This window comes from Melospiza georgiana, chromosome 1, assembly GCF_028018845.1.
Source record: "Melospiza georgiana isolate bMelGeo1 chromosome 1, bMelGeo1.pri, whole genome shotgun sequence".
Lineage (NCBI taxonomy): Eukaryota > Metazoa > Chordata > Aves > Passeriformes > Passerellidae > Melospiza > Melospiza georgiana.
Window position 1 is genome coordinate 47,925,822 of NC_080430.1, and position 19,096 is coordinate 47,944,917.

Here is a 19,096-nt window from a genome sequence, read left to right on the forward strand (position 1 = left end):
TGCATGCCACAGCATCTTCTAAGCACTTTAAACAAATATCTCAGTAGGTTTGGAAGAAGAAGGAAAACAAACACATAAATCAAAGTGCAGAAAGTGATATTGGGCTTGATGCTACTCCTAGAACTGCCTTGGAGCTTCTGGGGGCTTGTTAAGAGAATATGTTTTGTGTCGAGCAGGAGTTGTGCAGGAGTAATTGCATTCAAAGAAATACCTGACACTTCTCATTTGGCTTCCTTTCACAGTCTACAGCCACGAGCCTTTCTGGGATGCTGGCTCAGGTGGTTTCCTTAATATGTGTGAAGCATGTCATTGATAAGACAGCTCATCAGAGATTCCTTTAAGGTACTGTTGTAAAATAACAGGTGATCCATGGATCTGGGCAAAGACACTGAGGGAGAGGGGGGATTTGAATACAAGCAGGGCACTGATCTGACAGCCCCACGAAGGAAAACTGCATGTTTCTTGGCCTGAACAGACTAGAGCTGGTTAACCATGCACATATCCTGCAAAGGAGGTGCCAGGCTTGCTCCAGCTGGGGTGGTGCTGTGAAATGTCATAAGAGACAGGTTCACACAAGTGCTGTGACAACAAACTTGCAGCTCCTCAAACTCCTCAGAGTTTTCTCTTGCATCTCCATTACCCAGACAGATAACTATCTGTACCTGGCGAAGAAAGCACAGAGTATTCTCATCTTTCACTGAGAAAAGCCACAGAAACATCCAAAGCAGTCACTTCCCTCTGACTTTGGGCTGAACATTCAATTTAACCAGTGCCAGGCTGGTCATGCCCAGGGCTGGGGGGCTGCTGCATACAGGGTGGGAAGTTCTGCTGTGTGGAGGGTACAAATCCTTGTGTCAGGGACTCCACTGGTAGGTATGGCTGTGCTCCTGCTCCCACAGCTGCTCTCCTGCAGCCACCCCAGCTGGCAACCTAAGAAAGGAGGCAGGGCACCAGGAAATCATAGGAGGGAGTGAAGAGATTAATTTTCCCAACACCCTCCTACTCAGGGTGTTGCAGGCAGCTCCTGTAACTACAGTAGCTGATTTTTCTTATTCCATGACAGGTGTTTTATTTCAATCAAGTTATTAGCTTCATTTCTTTGCCTCCTTTGCCGCATAACTCCTCACTATTGGCTCTTTAGAAGCAATCTGCAAGTAAAAATTGGTCTCCTGACTAGAATTAGATTTTATTCTTGTTCACCTAAAATGAAAGACGTTGCAGACATCAATAACCCTGTGTTTGGCATCACTGCTGATTAGAACACTCTCTGATGAGGCTTGCCAGGGGGGTACCTGGCTCCCTAAGGTAGCCTGCAGGCAAACGTGGCTGGCTTCCCCAACACCTCCCCAGTGCATCACAGGTGATGGTCTCCTTATGAGCTTCCCAAACCAGCTGGTTTCCACAACATTTTTGGCTCTGGAAGAGCCAGCTGGCTGCTGTAACCTCTCCTGGTGTCTGAGAAGAGAGCAGAGTTGTGCTGCCTATCAGCTCTGGGGAGCTGATATAGGTGCATTGCTGGTCACACTGATTTCCTTAACGCGTATAGGAAACCTGTAATTACCCCATGGTGTAAAAAATGATAAAAGGAGGTAAAAGGAATAGTAATAATGTTAAATTATTGTTGAGCACGTGAAGTCCTCTTGGAAGATTCAGATGCCATTCAGGCTTTGGCTTTCAACAAAAAACCAAGACCAAAGCCACAGACAGCATTTACAGCACTTGCCATTGGAGCCAGGCTGCATTCATGTGTTCACAAATCTCCAGCTCTGCTAACACACACAAGGAGAGGATATTGCAAAGAGAAATCTCTCTTAGGAAGAAGCAGTGTAAGTCAGAAAAGAGGGGGAGAGAAAGAGAAAAATGATGAATAACTGTGGGTGTTCAGGGGCAAAAAAAGAGCTTAAACAAAACTAAATGCTGGAAAATTCAGAGAAAAAATGTAGAGTATACTTGCTTCAGATAAAAGAGATCCCCTAAGATGCCTTAGATCCCCTAAGAACAGTCCGGAAGGTTTTCTATATAGCTTCATGGTCCTGGAAACACAAATGCTGGCTGAGTCCCAGAGAACAAATATTTGCAAAAAGGATGCTATTATCACATTGCCATTTGCACTTGAGCTCTAAGGTGTTTGCACAGCCGTGGTCAACACAGTAGCAGAGCATGACTCAGAGGCAAAGCTGGAGGCAGAGGGTCTCAAAGCACATTTCAGGTAACAGACACCTCTGTGTCATCAAGCAGACAGTCAGCATCCAGGTAAACATACATATTTGCTAACAACACCTCTTACACTGTAAATACTGCCCCTTCCCCCAGACCTGGCCTCTCTATCTGCTCAAGAGCCTTCTTCACTCATGACTTTACTGTTCTTATTGTCACGGGTCTATTTGCCATGTCGCTTGAATCACACACATTGCAAGCATTTCCATACAAATGAGGCTGTGCCTCTGTTTTCTACACAGCCCGTGAGATTGAGTGGGACTGACAGGTACTGAAATTTTCTCTCTTTTTCTCTAAGCATTTTTTATTCTCCAACATCACATAACTTTACAGAAGGCTTGATCCAAACCTGACTCAATTGTAATCAGAATTATAGGGGGCCCTCAAAAAAACCCACTTTCTAAGGTTTCTACACCTTAGGAGAAGCCTTGCTGCAGTTAATTTGTTGCTGTTATTCTTGCTATGGATTGTAGGCATGTGCATAATAATGAAATTGTCTCTGTGTGAAATGCATGACCTGCTTTAGTAGGTTTGCTCCTCACTAGCATCCAAAGCTTTTCTGCTGTTTCAAGCAGCAAGAGGAAACTGTTGATTCCTGCTGGGCTGCAGTGTTCACCTCCCAGGAGAGGATAAATCGGGTTACACTGTAGCTCCCACACAATCCATGGGATTTTTCACTCCTTTCAAGTTCAGGGTCAGGTTTTTTTTTCTACTGGGTATATCCATGCATCTCAGAAGGTAACTGGATTATACAGATTCAACTAAAGGGATAATAGGATTTTATGTGTGTAAAGAATGGCAGCTGAAAAGAAATATCTTGACATGTCAGAAGAACAAGGTCCACTGAGTGAATCATGAGCACAGAGCTAGCATGTCATAATTTAAAGAAGAAAATTGTGTTTTAATAGCAGGATCAGTGCTTCTAATTGCAACTTCATGGTTATGTGCCTGTAATTTACAACACTGAGGATATGACTTATGGAATAGAAATCAGATAAGCGTCATTCTATCGATGAATGAATCCTAGCAATTAGCTCCCTGCCCCATTCTGCCTTGGGAAATCCTTCCTTGGAAAGGAAGGAATTAATATTCTACACGTATCCTCTGTGAAACTGGGGTCTACAGAGCGAGATGGTTTCTCAGAGACACAATTCATGAAATCATATAAAAATGACATTTTAATGAAGAATCCTAAGCCATCTTTTTACATTAATAACATTAAAAAGATATCATGAATGTGAGATCTAGCTACTTAAATAGTTATAGGATTGGTGTATGAGGCCCAGAGCTATTCTGGCATTCAAACTGTTCTCTATTTAGGGGTGTTCCTGTGGAGCTCCAGCCTCCTTTGGGTAGATAAAATAAGGGGCAGAAAAAGGGGAGTCTTACATATATTCACATGGAATAGATACTGATTTTGAAATTTGTATCACAAATTACATTTCAGTAGCTTTTCTGTGCGCATAAGTGCTCACACCTTACACCTGTCAGCCTCATCTCATTTTTAAAATTTTACAATAGCAGTTCCCATACCTGCTGAAAACATTTTCATCTTCACTGTTGCTACAAAGACCCGTATCAACAAGAAGGAGGAGTGGTGGGGCACACATTGAATCTATTCTTAAGCTGCTAACAAAGAGACTAAGGGGAAAAAAAGGAAGGGAACTGGTCTGCATGTGTTGGTGCTCACGTGTGTGTGTGTGGTTTAATATAGCCCTATTCACTCTAACTTTTGGGACAAAACCCCAGCTCTGAATCTAAGTGAAGCCATGTCCTGACTTCCCTGTAAATAGCAACTTGCTATCTCCCAGCTGCACACATTTGAGGTACTGCACAAGAAGTGGATAAAGTTTTTTCAGACTTCCCATGCGAGTTTTTAATTAACAGGGAAATACATCAGCACCAGCGTGACATATGGCACATATTTGGTACTTACCAGGTATGTAGTCACACAGCCTCTCCACAGCTGCCTTCACTGTACTGTTGTGCCACTGTGCAAGCTGTTCGATGACAGACACCACGAGCACGCATCCTTCAAGAAAACAAAGAACCAAAAAGAGGGAATACCATTATTGGTGAAATGTTGTGAAGCACCCTGAACCACAGAAGTGTTTCTGGCATCTTTGGGCATTTCATTTCTTGAGATGCTCCGTGGCAGCGTTCAAGGGCAAAAAATATAAGTGGATTCCTGCCTTCATTCAAACCCTGTAAGTTATTAGAGAGAGGATGCTGATTCCAGAGGAGAACACAGAACAGCCTGGCTTTTACAGCACTGTATGGTGCTCCTGGAAAAATGACTCCATTCTTTCAATGTTGAAAATTGAGGAGTCAAAGGGATAGCCATTGTAACAATTGCCTGCTTGTTCATCAGCTCTCTCATTTTATCTCACAAGAAAAAAGGTACAGGTCTGTACTTAACAGGACTTTTATACCTCTCCACACAAGCAGCACAGAGAGGTACAAAAACCAGAAACCAAATGTTTGTGACTGCCGACAGAAGAGAAGTCACACCACAGGCGTATGTGCTGGCCATGACAGAGCATCCATGGCATCATTTCTTCACAGACTTTCTGGTGAAGCCCAGTGATGCCCAACACACACAGGGCTGCTGAGCCCAGCTACACATTTGTTAAAACCAAAATGACTTCACAGTTCATTCTGCTCTGCTTCTGTGGTTGGAAAGAAACCACTTCCTATGACCTATGAATCTGGTTATTTCTCATCACTAATCTGGGTGTGAACAGAGCTAGCAAAGTGTTTCTTGAGATGTGCAGCACTTTTCCCTCTGCTGTTTTGGGGGTTAAATAGATTCAATTAAATAGATCCCCATGGAACAGTCATTCAAAATCCACATGATGAGCATTCATTTCAAGTCAATTTTAAAATGCTGTAGGTCAGCATTGTGCTTTCTCTGCAGTGGCTTCACCATTTTATGAGGAACACAGCTTTGGCGATGCCAAGTCTGCCCACTGTAGTCAGACCTGTGATGGCCCTGCCTACACTCAGAGCCTGTGCAAGAGTGGCAGGTATCCCAGGCCAACAGGAGACAAGGAGCCAGGGTGCCAGGTTCCAGCAGCCTGAATAAAGTTTTCTCTTTGGAATCCCTGTAATAAATCCTGTTTCCTCTCTGTGCAAGCAATCTCATCTCTGACACTTGCTCTAGCAGGGTCTAGAAATCGAGGTGAGCTGCAGCAATGTGATGTGGCTGCAGACCTATCTTTTTCCAAAGCTCAAGAACATTAATGTTCAGGTTTTCAGACTGGCACAACTCTTGAAAGTGAGCTTCTAAATTCCTTCCAAGCACCTCTACCAATGTGCTATTAAATCAAAGTGCTGTTTTTCAACATAAATAACTCTGATGCTCCTATAGCAAGTAAAAGAGAAGGTAGGGCAATTGGAACTTGCTGTAAGACCAATATTTTTGAGTATTCTATACCAAATACAGTAATCCAGAAGAAATTACAGTGAATTTGTCACCGCTTTTGCAGGGATAAAAGCCACTTCCCCATACTTATTAAATAAAAGGCTCACTCAAGATCCTCTGCAGAATGATTTATAAAGCATGCTAAGAACCATTACCTCCAGTCAGCCTAAAAGAATTGAAGACTAAATAGAGACAGATACAACCAAGAAAAACCCTGAAGCAAGATATTCCATCGTTCCTACCCCCTCCCCAATTCCCCAAATAGCCAGAGTCTATCTAGTCCCAGGAATTAGCAGCTAATTAAAAATACAACAGCTGAGAAAAAAAAGTTGAATAATAAAGACCCAAACTAAAAGTAAAGGGACCAAACTAAAAGTAAAGGGAAGGTCCAAGATGAAGTGTATAGTGTATTCAGGTCTTGGTCTCAAAGAAAAGGTCAGGGCTCTCTGGTCCAGGTTTAATCTTACTACAGCTTTATTATAAAATAGTTTGGGTTGGAAGGGGCTTTTATAGTCCAAGCCCTGCAGTGAGCAGGGCCATCTTCCCCTAGATGAGGTTGCTCAGAGCCCTGGTCAACTTGATCTCAAATGTTTCCAGGGACAGGACATCCAGCAGTTCCACAGTTGTGGCGGTGGACGTTAAAGAGTGCAAGAAACTTCAGCTGTTTTAGTGCAAATCACGCCCTGCACTGGCCTCAGGCACGGAAACCAGACCCTGGCTCCTTTGTCAGGCTAGGGTGGAAATAGCCTTGCTGTACTGACTCCAGCCTTTAGCACTGAGATGGCACTGCACATTCTGAAAACACATCATAACACATCTAAAAGTCATTACATAAAGGCTATATTATTAACACACATGAACAACCTGCAGACAACAGGGACTACCCTTGCCCTCACCTCTATGTCTATTTTATTCATGAGGATGGAAGCTCAGAAAAATTAAATTACCTAAATGATAACTTAACCACAAAACCACACAATCTTTCTGTGCTTTCCTTTCTACTCTTACCAAGGTCAGATGTTCATCCATCAATCATGCTGTCTAGATGTCAGAAAGACAAAAATGAGTCCAAGCAGAGAGGCAGGGAGAAGATATTTTCTAAGGTTATTTTCTTCATATTTTCCAAGGTGCACAGCTTTTGTTGTTTTACCTCTCAATCTTTTGCTTCATGAGCGGAAGGATTCTACAGAATCATAGAATTGTTTAGGTTGGAGTTGGCAGTGTCACCTACTGCAGCAAAGAGAAGTGTTTCTCATTTTGCCTGTGCTGTGTAACCCAGTGCTCCGGCACCTGCAGACAGGGGCTGCAGAAAAAAGGGATTATGGACAAAGAGCTCAAAATCCAAAAAATTGGGCTGAGAATAAAAATACCATTGACATTTTCAATGTCTCTGTTATACAGTTCCCACTGAAGATGTTTCTCTCTCATGTTTGTCAAACTACCACAGGGGGAGTGAGAAAAAAAAATCTGCTGTTTTTGGTTCAGCTCTGCAAAATAAACAGAATTCCTAATCACAAACACAATCATGCAGGTATCCCCACTCAAAGAGCAATCTCCCAGCAATTAAAAAAAAATTTTCATGTTGATTAAGTCAGATAGACACCTTTGTGTCTATTGAACCAGGCCCAAAGGCAAATCTGCTTCACATGAGGATTAACGGAGCCAATACTGAGACTGAGCAGTACTTAATGCAGTACCTCAGGCTACTAGATGCTATATGAATATAAATAACAATAATAACAGCCTGACTACTTGGGAAAAACCTCCAGATCTGAACTTCAAAATGTTTGCTCTCATAAACTCATCCTCACTCTCAGAGAGGATGTTTCTGCTCATGATATTACACCCTCCCCACTCTGGGCACCTGCAGACCACACCTGGGTTATCCAAATGCTCCCTCCTCAAGTGCAGTTATTCCACATGAAATCCCACACTCCATGGGACAAGCTGATAAAGTCTTGGCTGATTTTCAAAAGGATCTGCAGGCACTGCAGCTGGAGTCTCTGGAAGTGAATTTGGAGAGTCTCCCAATCCTCTGGTAGGAAAGGTGCTCCCAGGGAACACATTCCACCAGCATATATGATATTGGCTGAACGGGTCTCTGTCCTCCACATCTGCCTGGGCTTTTATCAGTTGCCCTTGGTTGACCCCTCCTTACTTCTTGTGAGCTGTGCCCTGGGGGTTGCTTGCTTATGTGTTGGTTCTGCTGATCTCAAAGCCTTTCATTTAGGCTGATGCTGTCAGGAGCAGTTTTTGGGCTGGAGATTCTAAAATACTCAGAAAGAAGGTGGAACCCTGTGAGGAGGGAGGACAAATGTTCCAAGGGGACTCACTGCAGCAGAGAGAGGCTAATCTATCTATGCTCTACCTGTTTTTTTTTTTTTGTGGAAACGTGCCTACCCAGTAATTCAGATTTATCCTCTAGGAGAACTTATCTCTGGTGTTGGGCTATAGGTAAACTTCAAGAGGTTAGTGTCTATGAAAGTTATTTCAAACTATCCTTGCTTTTACTACAAACCTGCTCTCTTTTTATCATCTTCCTCTGCATTGAGTGGCAGGAACAGAAATGCTGAGCACTTGTCCTAGTATTTAATAGGTCTTAATTCCACTGGCTAAAAATGGAAAATAATTATAGACTAAAAAGGGAGGGGGAAATCAGATGTCTTTGACTGTAAAAATCTCATAGCTTTAATTACTTATGACATGTACAAGAATATAAACTTTTAAGTGCTCTGGCATCAGTAGGAAAGCACATCCAGATCTGACCAGTCATTAGCAGATATTGCTTGCTTTTAATTCACTAGATATTTAGATGTGATTTATTTCTCATCATGAGCTGGACACATATAAGGCAACATAAATAGGCTGCATCATTAAATAAAGCTCTTTTTCTTTTTTTTTTTTTTTTTTTTTTTTTTTACTGTTGCACATGATTTTCTTCAGAAACAACTTTCAGTAAGTTGATTCTGCTGTCTCACTTCAATAATAGGTTTCAATACCTTGACAGGCTGAAGGATGTTTTTCTCTGAAAGAAATTCATTGGCATTACAATACCTACGAGGCATTAGAAACTAGACTGTGGTATTAATAAATGCCTGTCGCTTTTAGCAATGGCTTGTCCCATCTGCTATTAATTTCTGAAGAGATAAGACAAGACCATAACCATTTGGCTCAGTGCAGTAAGGTGAAAACTCACACATCAGGAAGTACTTCTTTCCATATATTTGAAGGTAGTGTGTAATAAAAAAACGCCATTTCCAATAAGCTCAGAAAAAAAATCCCACCCCAATAATAAAATCAGAACTAGAGGAATTCATTGCTTAGCTGTGAAGCCTCTGGCAGTTTGAGCAGACTATTTAACTTAAATCCACTTCTGCCGCACAAGTTTGAAAGGCTCTATAATTAGAATAATACCTAGGGATGTCAAGAAGTTTTTGGATAGTGAAAGCTGCCTCTCTAAGCTTCAGATTTGTAGGTATATTTGTCTGAGTAAAACCCTGTTAAATGGGTTTTCTGGCACCTGGCATACCCTCCTCTGCCATTCTTTGCTCATGTTTCTGGATGCTGGATTTATATCTCACCCCTACAGCCATAAATTAAATGTACCCCCAGAATACAAGGAAGATACGAGTCCAGAAAATGGCCTTGGACAGAAATATTTCTCTGCAAACCCTGTTGACCAGGCTGTGGCCATCCTGTGGCCATTCTGCTTCCTCCTGGTAGAGCAGGAACTGGCGCCTTGCTCGGTGACATGGCAGAATTCTGCCTCAAAAATATGTCTGCTGCAGCATGGCTCCACACTCATGTAGCCATTTATCCCATTCCTGGCTTTATGCAGAAAATGAAAGGTTTCCCAAAACACAGTCTTAGATTCTTCCATTTATAGATGATCCCAAGCTCCAAGGTATCTCTTAAAGCCTACAGGTGAAGTGACCCAAGAACCTGTCTACAAAAGAGGATATTGCTACTCCTTGTGCTGACAGTGTTGTTCTGGCATAAAAATACCTTTTTCCAAATTAGTCTAATGCAGTTCCAGTTCAACCATTTCTCTTTGAAATTCACGTGGGCAGATAATAAGAAATAGGGTTTTCTCCTCTGAGATGGGGACATCCATGTGAGTATTCTAGGTGCAGGGAGACCGTGGCTATGCAAACTTACAATCCAGGAATGTTTTTTTTTTTCATATAATCATAGCATGGTTTGGGTTGAAAGAGACCTTAAAGATCATCCAGTTTGAAGCACCCCCAGTCATGGGCAGGGACACCTTCCACTGTACCAGGCTGCTCAAAGCCCATCCAACTTGGCCTTGAACAAAGCCAGGGATGGGGCTTCCACAACTTCTCTGGGCATCATGTGCCAGCATCTCACTCACTATTATATTCCTTTCCCAACAGGGCCCAATATCTCTATTGCCTTCCTGCACTGCTTCTCATTGCTGAGCTGATACTTTCAAAGAACAACCCTTTATAACCTCAAGATGTCATTCCAGCTCAATGAAATATTCAGCTCAAATGACATACCTGTATATGCAAAGTATAGGCAGTTATCTTCCCATATACAGCCAGAGGATTTGTTGCTTTGAAAGGTAATTTGGAAATGGATCTGAGTGATAGTCTTTTAACTCAGACTTTGCTTCCTACCCCATTTACAGAATTAATGTATTTTACAGAGATACTGAGGTGATTGAACATAATTATAGGTATCCATATTCAAATGTGTTGGCATATACAAGACCTTTTCACCCTTAATTTGCTAAGTCTTATGAAATATCTTGGAAATACTAAAAGGTACACTATTAACAAACCTGTCACTGGGCATTAAATTACACATAGTGTAGTTACTAAAGAAATTTAAAAAATATTAATATAAAAATAGCAGCATTTTGAGCACATTAATAACAAATTCCATCAAAATCTGGAATACCAGTTATTATTTCTGTTGCTCATGCAAAAGCAGTGGGACACCTCAGGCATCCTAACTTGAGAGCTCCAGTCATTAATTTTTGCTTCATTTAGACACACAACAAGGACTCTGATAAAGCTATGACAGTACAGAAAATTCAGTTTCCATCTAGTGGAAGACTCCATACCTGGCAGCCAAATGTATCCCTAGTGTTTCCTACATTACACTTCAAAGAGGCCTATTTAACAAAATCTATAACCCTAGGCATTTCCAATAGAAATGTTTTCTGCATTAATTAATATGAAAAAAGCCCTATGTATGTATGTATGTGTGTCACTAACACATTTTTCTTTTCCAAATCAGGAAAAAGTATTGAAAATTTACTGAAACCCAAATGCTGGCAGGGGGTGTTAATGTAAGTGGATAACTTTATCCTTGTTGCAAAGGCTTCCTTATTTCAAGATTCTAAATACAAGAAACTTTTTTTCAGATATACAGTTCCTAAAAGCAGTAAAAATAATTGCCTTAAACATGAGCAGTAGCTCTCTGTAGGGTTAACACATGAACAAGAGTGAGAGGCACACACATGGGAATCAGGATCCAAACAGACAATCAATAAAATGATTATTATGCTCAAGGCAAGCATCAGTAATGCAGAATGTACAAGACTACCCATGTGTACAAATGCACATAGATGTGACTGTGTATTTACCCGCATATAGATATGGATGTGTTGACGTGCTGAGTATATCTTTTCATTGTGATCAATAGCTGTATTTACATTTTAGATTCACAAGCTTTCAATAAGACTTGGGGTGATTTTGGAAAAGAAGTTTTTACCATCAGTTGATGAAAAGTTGCTGAGTGGTTGCTTTAGTATCTCTACTGTACTATTCACATACCTGTGTTTGTGCTAGCTAAAGTATAATCATAGGGAAAAATGTTAGGGTCAAATTTAGTATTTATTGCTGATCATGAGGTCAAACTTTGTGGCTGATTAAACAGAGCAATGCTGGCGAAGTGGGCAGAGCTGCTATGGCTTGGAACTGACTGAGCTGTAATCAAAGCAGATTCACAACCTTTTAGAGTAAAATACATTGTGGTGCTCAGTGATATTGAGCAAGGCTTTTTTACAGAACTCAGTGAGCTGTAAATTATATGTTCTGTCATGGTGCCCCCCCAGACAAAATGTGCACAGCCTCTCTGCCTGAGCACAGTTGTTAAAAGCCTCCATCTCCATTTGGCAAGTTCCATTGTGTGAAGTTATCGGGAACTCCAAACGCCACCGGTCCTGCTGTCACTCCAAGGGGCATATTTCATCCCTGCACTCATGCACAGCTAGACAGAGGCAAACTGTTGAGGACAATGACTACCAGGCAAATCAACACAGGTAGAGGTCAGCATTTTACTCTGCTGGTAGCTCAGAAACACCCGTTCTTTAACGCAATCAGAGCTGAAAATACGTTTCGAAAACATGCTTCTTCATATGCTAGGAACTGTGTGCTGCTGGCTGAATGGAGGTGGTGACCCACAAAGGTTGCTGAGAATGGCATTATATCGAGCACAAAGATGGGGAAATTTGCTTTTCTGGCTGCTGACCCACAGGATCTCTGCTTGCTAGCAGAGAAAATGGAGAGCACTGCTGTCTGGCTCTATTGAGGGCTCCCTGACTAAACAGCTCATTCTGAAAAGGGCAACCAAAGTTAATCGTCAATAGAGCAGGGCAGTCTGCTGTGGGGGGGGAAACAAATAAATGCTGCTCTTTGCAAATGCTTCTTGCAGCCACAGCACACAACTCCAGAAATGCTGGCCTGGAGTAAGTCCTCTTACAAAACCTCTGCCCCAACAGATGACCTAAACCAACTAGGCCCTTCTGAAGGCACAGGGCAGACACAGTTTGTAAAGATCCCTAATGAGGTCTTCTACAGATTTCTACTCTGCTCGCTTATCACTGTCACAACAAAATCCTCTTCCTAACCTGAATGTCCCCATGAGAACCCACTTCTGTTACTTCTTGGAGAATGGATCACACCTTTAATGCTTTCACGGACAGATATATCTTTCCTCAAGTTTTTCTCCTCTAGACTAATTAACTCTAATTTATTCACTCTTCTTTCATAGCTTATGCTTGTTTTTCTCTGAAACCTCCTGTCACTGTGCATCATTCTTCCCCAAAAGGGAAGGCATAAATTCCTCTGAGGCTTTGTCAATGCTGAGAAAGGTAACAGGTTACTTCACATGTCTTGCAAGCTGACTTCTGTTCGCACGTCTCGGTGCATGCCGCGTGTGCGTGCTTTGTGACAGCATGCCATCATTGTGCCACTACAAGCCCAGATCATCTTCCTCAGGGGTGCTACCCAGCCGGTTGATCCTCATCTGCTGTGTGTGTCATTGACTATTCCCGCTGAAGTGAGTGCCTTCAACATTCCCATATTGAAATTACCTTTTCAGATGCAAGTACTCCAAGTTGTCAAGCTTGTTTCGAATTCAATTCTGCCCTAATTTTACTTGCAAACAATTTCAGCTTTACATGAACTGATTTAATTTAATAGCTAGTTACCCTGGCTAGTGAAAATATAGAATGATAGTATGTTCAAAAGAGAAGTCCAAGAAAGACCTGATTTTGTACATTCTTTTGCTTAGAGAGTGAGCTACTTGTAATTACCTTCTGAACAAGACTGCCCATCAGTTTTGTTCTGCCCTGTAGATGCTCGATCACTGTCACACATCTCTCAAGCCTAAGATTGGAGCTGAGGTAGTACTAAAAGTCTTACTAAAGCCCAGCTACGATATCTGCTTCTTATTCCATGTCTACATGGCATTATCCCATTGGCAAAAAAAATTAGATTGATCTGACACTACTTTTGGAAGGTATTTTTAAAAGGTTTTATTAACTATTTCAGGATTTTTCTAGGATTTGATTTTTAACTGACTAATCTACCATTCAGCAAATTCCCTTTCCTACTATGCTGAAGGAAGACAAATACAGTAGTTCCCATCTGTCTTTCAGTGTCCCCCCTCACTTTCTGCATCCTCCAGGGCAGCTTCTGCCTTTTCTGAGGCTGCTTCAGGTACCTCTGGATGAAGTCACCTTTGCTAGAGAGCAGAGCAGTTTGCAAAAAACCTTTAGGGGCTCTGTGGTATGTAAGGGTGGAATTGAATAAAAGCTTTAAAAATCAGTTGAAAAATGATGAAATATTAACACCTGCGTCAACAGTTTACCAGTGTTACTGTACTGTCTTAATATAACTTAAGTAAAACTTTGCTTGCCTTTTGAAATGGGTAGTATTTTCCTCATTTGGAAGATGAGAAAGTAAAGACTTGATCATATGAAATGTTCATTCATGCTTAATTTTTGAGAGAAAAGTACACAGCATCTCTTTCTTAGGATGCCACAGTGAAACAGTCAGGCTGCACTCAACAAAAGGATTTTTATGGTTCATCCCAAACAAATCCCTTAAGCCATGCTGTCTATTAGTAACAAACCCAGAAAGGAAAGCCAGACTCAGCATGTAGCTCCCAAACCTGTGCACAAAACAGAAGCTCACTGCCTTTGCAGGAGGAAAACACCTTCACCAGCTTTTGCATGTAGGAAAACTTAGAAAAGCCTTTTACCTCTCATAAGGAAAAATCAGAAAACCATATCACATGCAAAGTGTGCAGAAGGCCCAGAGAAAGGGCCTGAGCTGATTTCACAGAAAGCTAAAATGGTGGCATTTTAGCAGCCTGAGGAGACAGGAAATACTGATGGAGAAAAAGACTGTCAGATGCTGGGAAAGTTTTTCTCGTGACAAGGCCAAAGAAAAGCCATTTATCTGGTTGTGGTTAGGTACTGCTACAGACCAGTTATCTTAGATAGTTAGGATACAAGGATAGTTATTACATCTGATCCTGTGGTCGGGAGGGTTATTATTGGGTGTTTTTTCCCCTCTTTGCTGTAACTCTAAAATGCAGCAGCATTAAACCCCTTTTTAGGTGGGAACCCTCCAGTTGTTTTGTTTGTATGTCAAGTCAATTATGAAAAGCCTTTCTGTAAATGAAACAGCCACATTTTTCAGGAAAATGCAGACAACATGATGTGACTCTTTCTACAGTTAGCAAAGGTGATTAAAACCTTTGATAACTGTAGAAAGAGTCACATCATTTTTTATGTGTCTCTTTTTGTGTGACATTTGCTGTCTAAACCTCACTGGAAGCGCACCCTCCTCTCCTCCAGCCCCGTTCCATATTGGCACATAGGTGCCTGCCCAAAAAACATTTCCCAGGATTTGCTAAGGGCAGGGAAGCCCCTTGAATTACCCAAATGCTTTGCCAATACAACTGGAATATGCTGGGGCAGATTGTGGTGCCTACCCAGGGAGTGCTGCAAGCAAGGGGAACAGAAGGAGGAAGCAACCAAGTTGCATCACACTTAACAGAGGTACCAGAGCTGCACTTTGCTCTCCTGTCATATTATTTCCACATACTTCTTCAAGAAGTGTGATACTCTCAGTGCAAAGGCTTAATTGGAAATATTTTTTTGGTTTTGTTAGTGAAAGAGCATTCACTTTCTGACTGACTTTGGCTACTAACATAGCAATCTCAGGCAGGTGGTACACAGGAGTGATCAGAAATTCAATGTGCAGCCACCTCATTTCCCTCAGAAAATTGAGACAGATAACTTTGAAAGATTAGACACCTAACCACACATTTAAACTTGCATGAAAGAAAATGCTAAAATCTATGCATTTAGCAATAGGAATTTCTCACATTATAAATGAGATAAGATTTAAGGAAGAAATTCTTCATGGTGATAGTGAGAAGGCACTAGAACAGGTCATCTAAAAAAGCTGTGCCCTGCCACTATTCAAGGCTTGGCTGCATGGGACTCTGAGCAAGGTGATCAAGTGGAAGCTTCCCTGCCCATGTCAGGGGGATGGAACTACAGGATCTTTAAGGTGCCCTCCAACCCAAACAATTCTATCATTCTCTCTGATTCTATGAAATCATCTTGGCCTTGATCTATGAGGCCGAGAAGACACAGAAGTACTCATGTCTGTTTCTCATTACCTTCCCAGATGGCAAACTAAGCCAACTAAGTATCTGGGGTCGAGTTGTTGGAAGGAAATAACAAGCTGATCCTGCCTTACTGTCTGCTCCTAAGAGGGCTGGTCATGGAATCAGATGCAAGAGCTGACATTACCCCTGCTCCAAGCCATGGCAAGTGCAACCATCAATTCCGCTGTGCTTTCCCCTTCTGCTTGAAAAAAGGAAGGGACATTTTCAAGAGTTAGTTGAATGAGCAGCTAATCAGGGAAAGCCCAGAGGTGGCCATCTGGGCTAGCAGCCACCAGCCCTCCCTGCCAGGCTGCCCCTTTAACACTAGCCACACTTCATTTTTATCTTATGGTTCACAGAGATGGGCACCATCTGTTTGGGTCCTGAATCAAGCTCACAAGGCTGTTTTTGGCTGAAGGGACACTTCATAAAGATAAACTAGTTGTGGGAGGCAGTGTCTCCTCCCTGAACAAAGAGATCCACAGTGGTCCCAGAAATGGGGCTAGCACAGCTCTCCTCCCTTTAGGGGGGGAAAAAAGGACATGTTATCTTGCACAAGGCAACTTCAATGCAATGTGTGGAATTTAGAACTTTTCTGAGTCAACAGGATAGAAAGGCCAGAAAATGCTCACAACCTGACAACTAAAGGCCGCCAGCATAAAAATCCAACAGATGAGCATAGTCACTGCCTTTCCTGTGCCATCAAAACTGTAGCTGCCTTAAGATCTCACCACTAAACAACACCACTTCCCCCAAGCTCTGGCAGCTGCTCGGTCACCACTTGCTTGGCTCTCAGCCCAAACAAGGACAGCCCCTCACAGCCATTTCTGCTTTTTGCCTCCTGCTCTCATGTTCAGGCTGGTGGCTGAACCCCCTCACCACCCTGACTCTCTCTCCTTTTGATTCACCCTGCCCCACCAAAACTGTGTGTGGCTCAGAAGAGAAGCAAAAATCTGCTTTTATCAAGTTCAGGATTGTTATTTTTAACTGTATTCCCCAAGCCACAGTGGAAAGAATTGTTTCCTTCTGAAGGACATAAAACTGTGACAGGGTTTATGTTTCCAGCACAAAGGTGCCTTGGGAAGCTAAAAGAATGATAGAATTTTTTAGGCTGAAAAAGGCCTGTAAGATCAACAAGTCCTGCTGATGACAAAGTACAATATTTGATTGTAATGCATAAGACATATCCATTTGCACACATAAAAAATATAAGCTGCCACATCTCCCTAGGTATATGGAGTGCCATGCCAAGGGCATTGCTGGTGCAGAGATATCCACAGTTTACATTGACTCCAGTGTTACCAGTCTTGCTCTGGGAATCACTTAGCCACCTGAGACTGTGGGATACCTACTCCCAGATATAAGTACTGTGGGGATCACCACAGTCACTGAAGTCACGTGAAAATAGGGTTGCCAACTTGCCCCAGTTCAGTGTGGGTCATGCAGACATGTGTGCACACCAAAAGGAAAGGAAATGTGAGGAAGCAGCCTTTGCAACCCAGCTAATCAGAGATGACTATTCAGACCACAAAGACCTCTGGCCCAAGGATAGACCAACCACTCTTAAGAACAGTTTTCCAGGAACTGAAATCAATGAGGAGACCCTGGGAAAGTCTGAAGGGAACTGTGCCTTCCTGTCAGTTAAGCAAAATGCATCATGAGCCCTAAGAAACACTAGGACTTCATAACATCCTATTTCCAGATCCCAGACCTGCAGACATTAAAGCCAACTTCTCAGATGCCATTTCCCGCAGAGCAAAAACATGAGCTTCGGGAAGAAGCCAATCAAAAACAAAATCATAAAAATATTTCCAGATCCCATGACAGCCTTGCAAAATCTTCAGTGACTGATTCAGCAAAGACTACAAGTATTTTGCAGTACAGCTGTTGAAAGAGATAAAGGAGCGATTTATGATGTGAACAGCAACTCTCGGCTCACCAGTGAAGTAAGGAATGAACCAGGCCAGCAGGCAAACAAACCCTGGGTACATACCAACACAGGTGTGTCCTTTGTACAGCCCAAAGGGGAGCGAAGGGGCTCGTGGGTCTTTTCCACGGGGCAGAGGGGAGCAAGAGGCAGTCTTCAGCAGCAGCAAGAGCCCGAGGATACAGAATAAATTAAGGAATGTTTGCCTAGATGCCTTTTCTTCCTTCATCCTAAGGAAGAAAAAAAGGAAGAAATCAGGCGGGAAGGGTGCAAGTGGACCTGTAGGGTCCACTCCTCCTCAGAGAGTATCCTGCATGGGTGCAGCTTGAAGAGAAGGAGACTGGTGTGCCTGTGCAGCTGTAGTTAACACAGGGACAGACTGCCAGGCGGGGACAGAGACATCCACCCTCTCATGGGGTGCATGGAGGATCCCACACTTGCACATCGCAGGTGCTCTCCCGACCCTCAGCCCCTCCCAGGCCCTGCCACCCACTAAACCCAGCGGTCCCCCAGGCCTGGGCAGGCGCTGTGAGGATGCCCCAGGCTGCTCCCCAGACCCCCACAGACCCCCATGTGCAGCTCTTCCCAACCTGCTGGCCTGGGAGGACCCAGAGGGCTGGATGAGGAGCTGCGGCTCAGCGCTCCAGTGTCTCCTGCAGTAGCAGCGGATGACTAACGACCTTGAACCACAGAGCCACCCAGCATTAATAACACAAGACACTCCCCTGAACAACCAGTGTTGCAAAAAGGGAAAAAGAAAAAAACAACTCTACAAACCCTTCCCCCTGTGCCGTCACTGCTCTGCCCTCCTCCGCAGAAAAGAAAGAAAAGAAAGAAAAGAAAGAAAAGAAAGAAAAGAAAGAAAAGAAAGAAAAGAAAGAAAAGAAAGAAAAGAAAGAAAAGAAAGAAAAGAAGGAAAAGTATCTCTCTGGCTGCCTCTGTAAAATCTCTGACCAAGGTTTCCGTTCGGGAGGACTGAGAGTGAAAAATGAAAGAAGCTGCTCAAGACGGAGCTGCAGGGCTGGGAGGGACAGGGCTGCCGTGCTGGGCTTTTGCCAGGGCTGTAGTTCTGCTGGGGCTGAGGCACAGGGATGGGAGGCAGCTGCCAGTGTGAGGGCAGCACGGGGAGCTGAACCCCTGCTCCCATCAGCTTTGAGCACATTCGCTGGCAGCCCCCAGCTGCCTGAGAGCCTTGAGAAATCCTGTGCTGTTCCTACTTTGGCAGTCACAACAACTAAAGGTTTCCCTGGCTCTATTTTTTTAAATCCCTCAGACAAGGCATAAACCAGCCATTCCCCAGCCTGAAGCAAAAGCAGGGTAAAATTTGTTTAAATTATGTGAATTCAGAGGTGGAACAAGTCCAAACAGCTACATCCCAGACTCCGTGGATGCAAGGATGGCTTTGAGGAGGCAGTTTAGGACTGAGGCACTGGAGGGACAATGCTGTCCTTGCTCTGCCTCTGCCTTTTTGTGTAAACCTGGGCAAGTCTCTTCCCCTCATAGTGGGCAATGGGTACACATCTTTCCTTTTGATTCCTTCTCTATTTCAGATGTGGGCCGGCCAATGACATGGGTCTGTAAAGGACAAT

General features: G+C 43.0%; 1 protein-coding gene across 2 annotated transcripts in view; it reads right to left on the reverse strand.

The window, feature by feature from the left end:
- The window catches only part of AOAH (acyloxyacyl hydrolase), a 73,837-nt gene extending 55,338 nt beyond the window's left edge, over nt 1-18,499 (reverse strand). The window contains exons 1-4 of one of the 2 annotated variants that reach the window (XM_058024818.1): nt 18,462-18,499; nt 18,098-18,187; nt 17,574-17,737; nt 4,154-4,249 (exon numbers count right to left, since the gene is read on the reverse strand). In XM_058024818.1, coding sequence (XP_057880801.1) covers nt 4,154-4,249; nt 17,574-17,736 — 259 coding nt within the window. In that variant the 5' untranslated portion in view covers nt 17,737; nt 18,098-18,187; nt 18,462-18,499. Of the gene's footprint in view, nt 1-4,153; nt 4,250-17,573; nt 17,738-18,097; nt 18,188-18,284; nt 18,403-18,461 lie in introns of those variants that run through there. The other variant, XM_058024826.1, reaches the window with a different exon arrangement.
- Between the last annotated feature and the right edge of the window lie 597 nt (nt 18,500-19,096).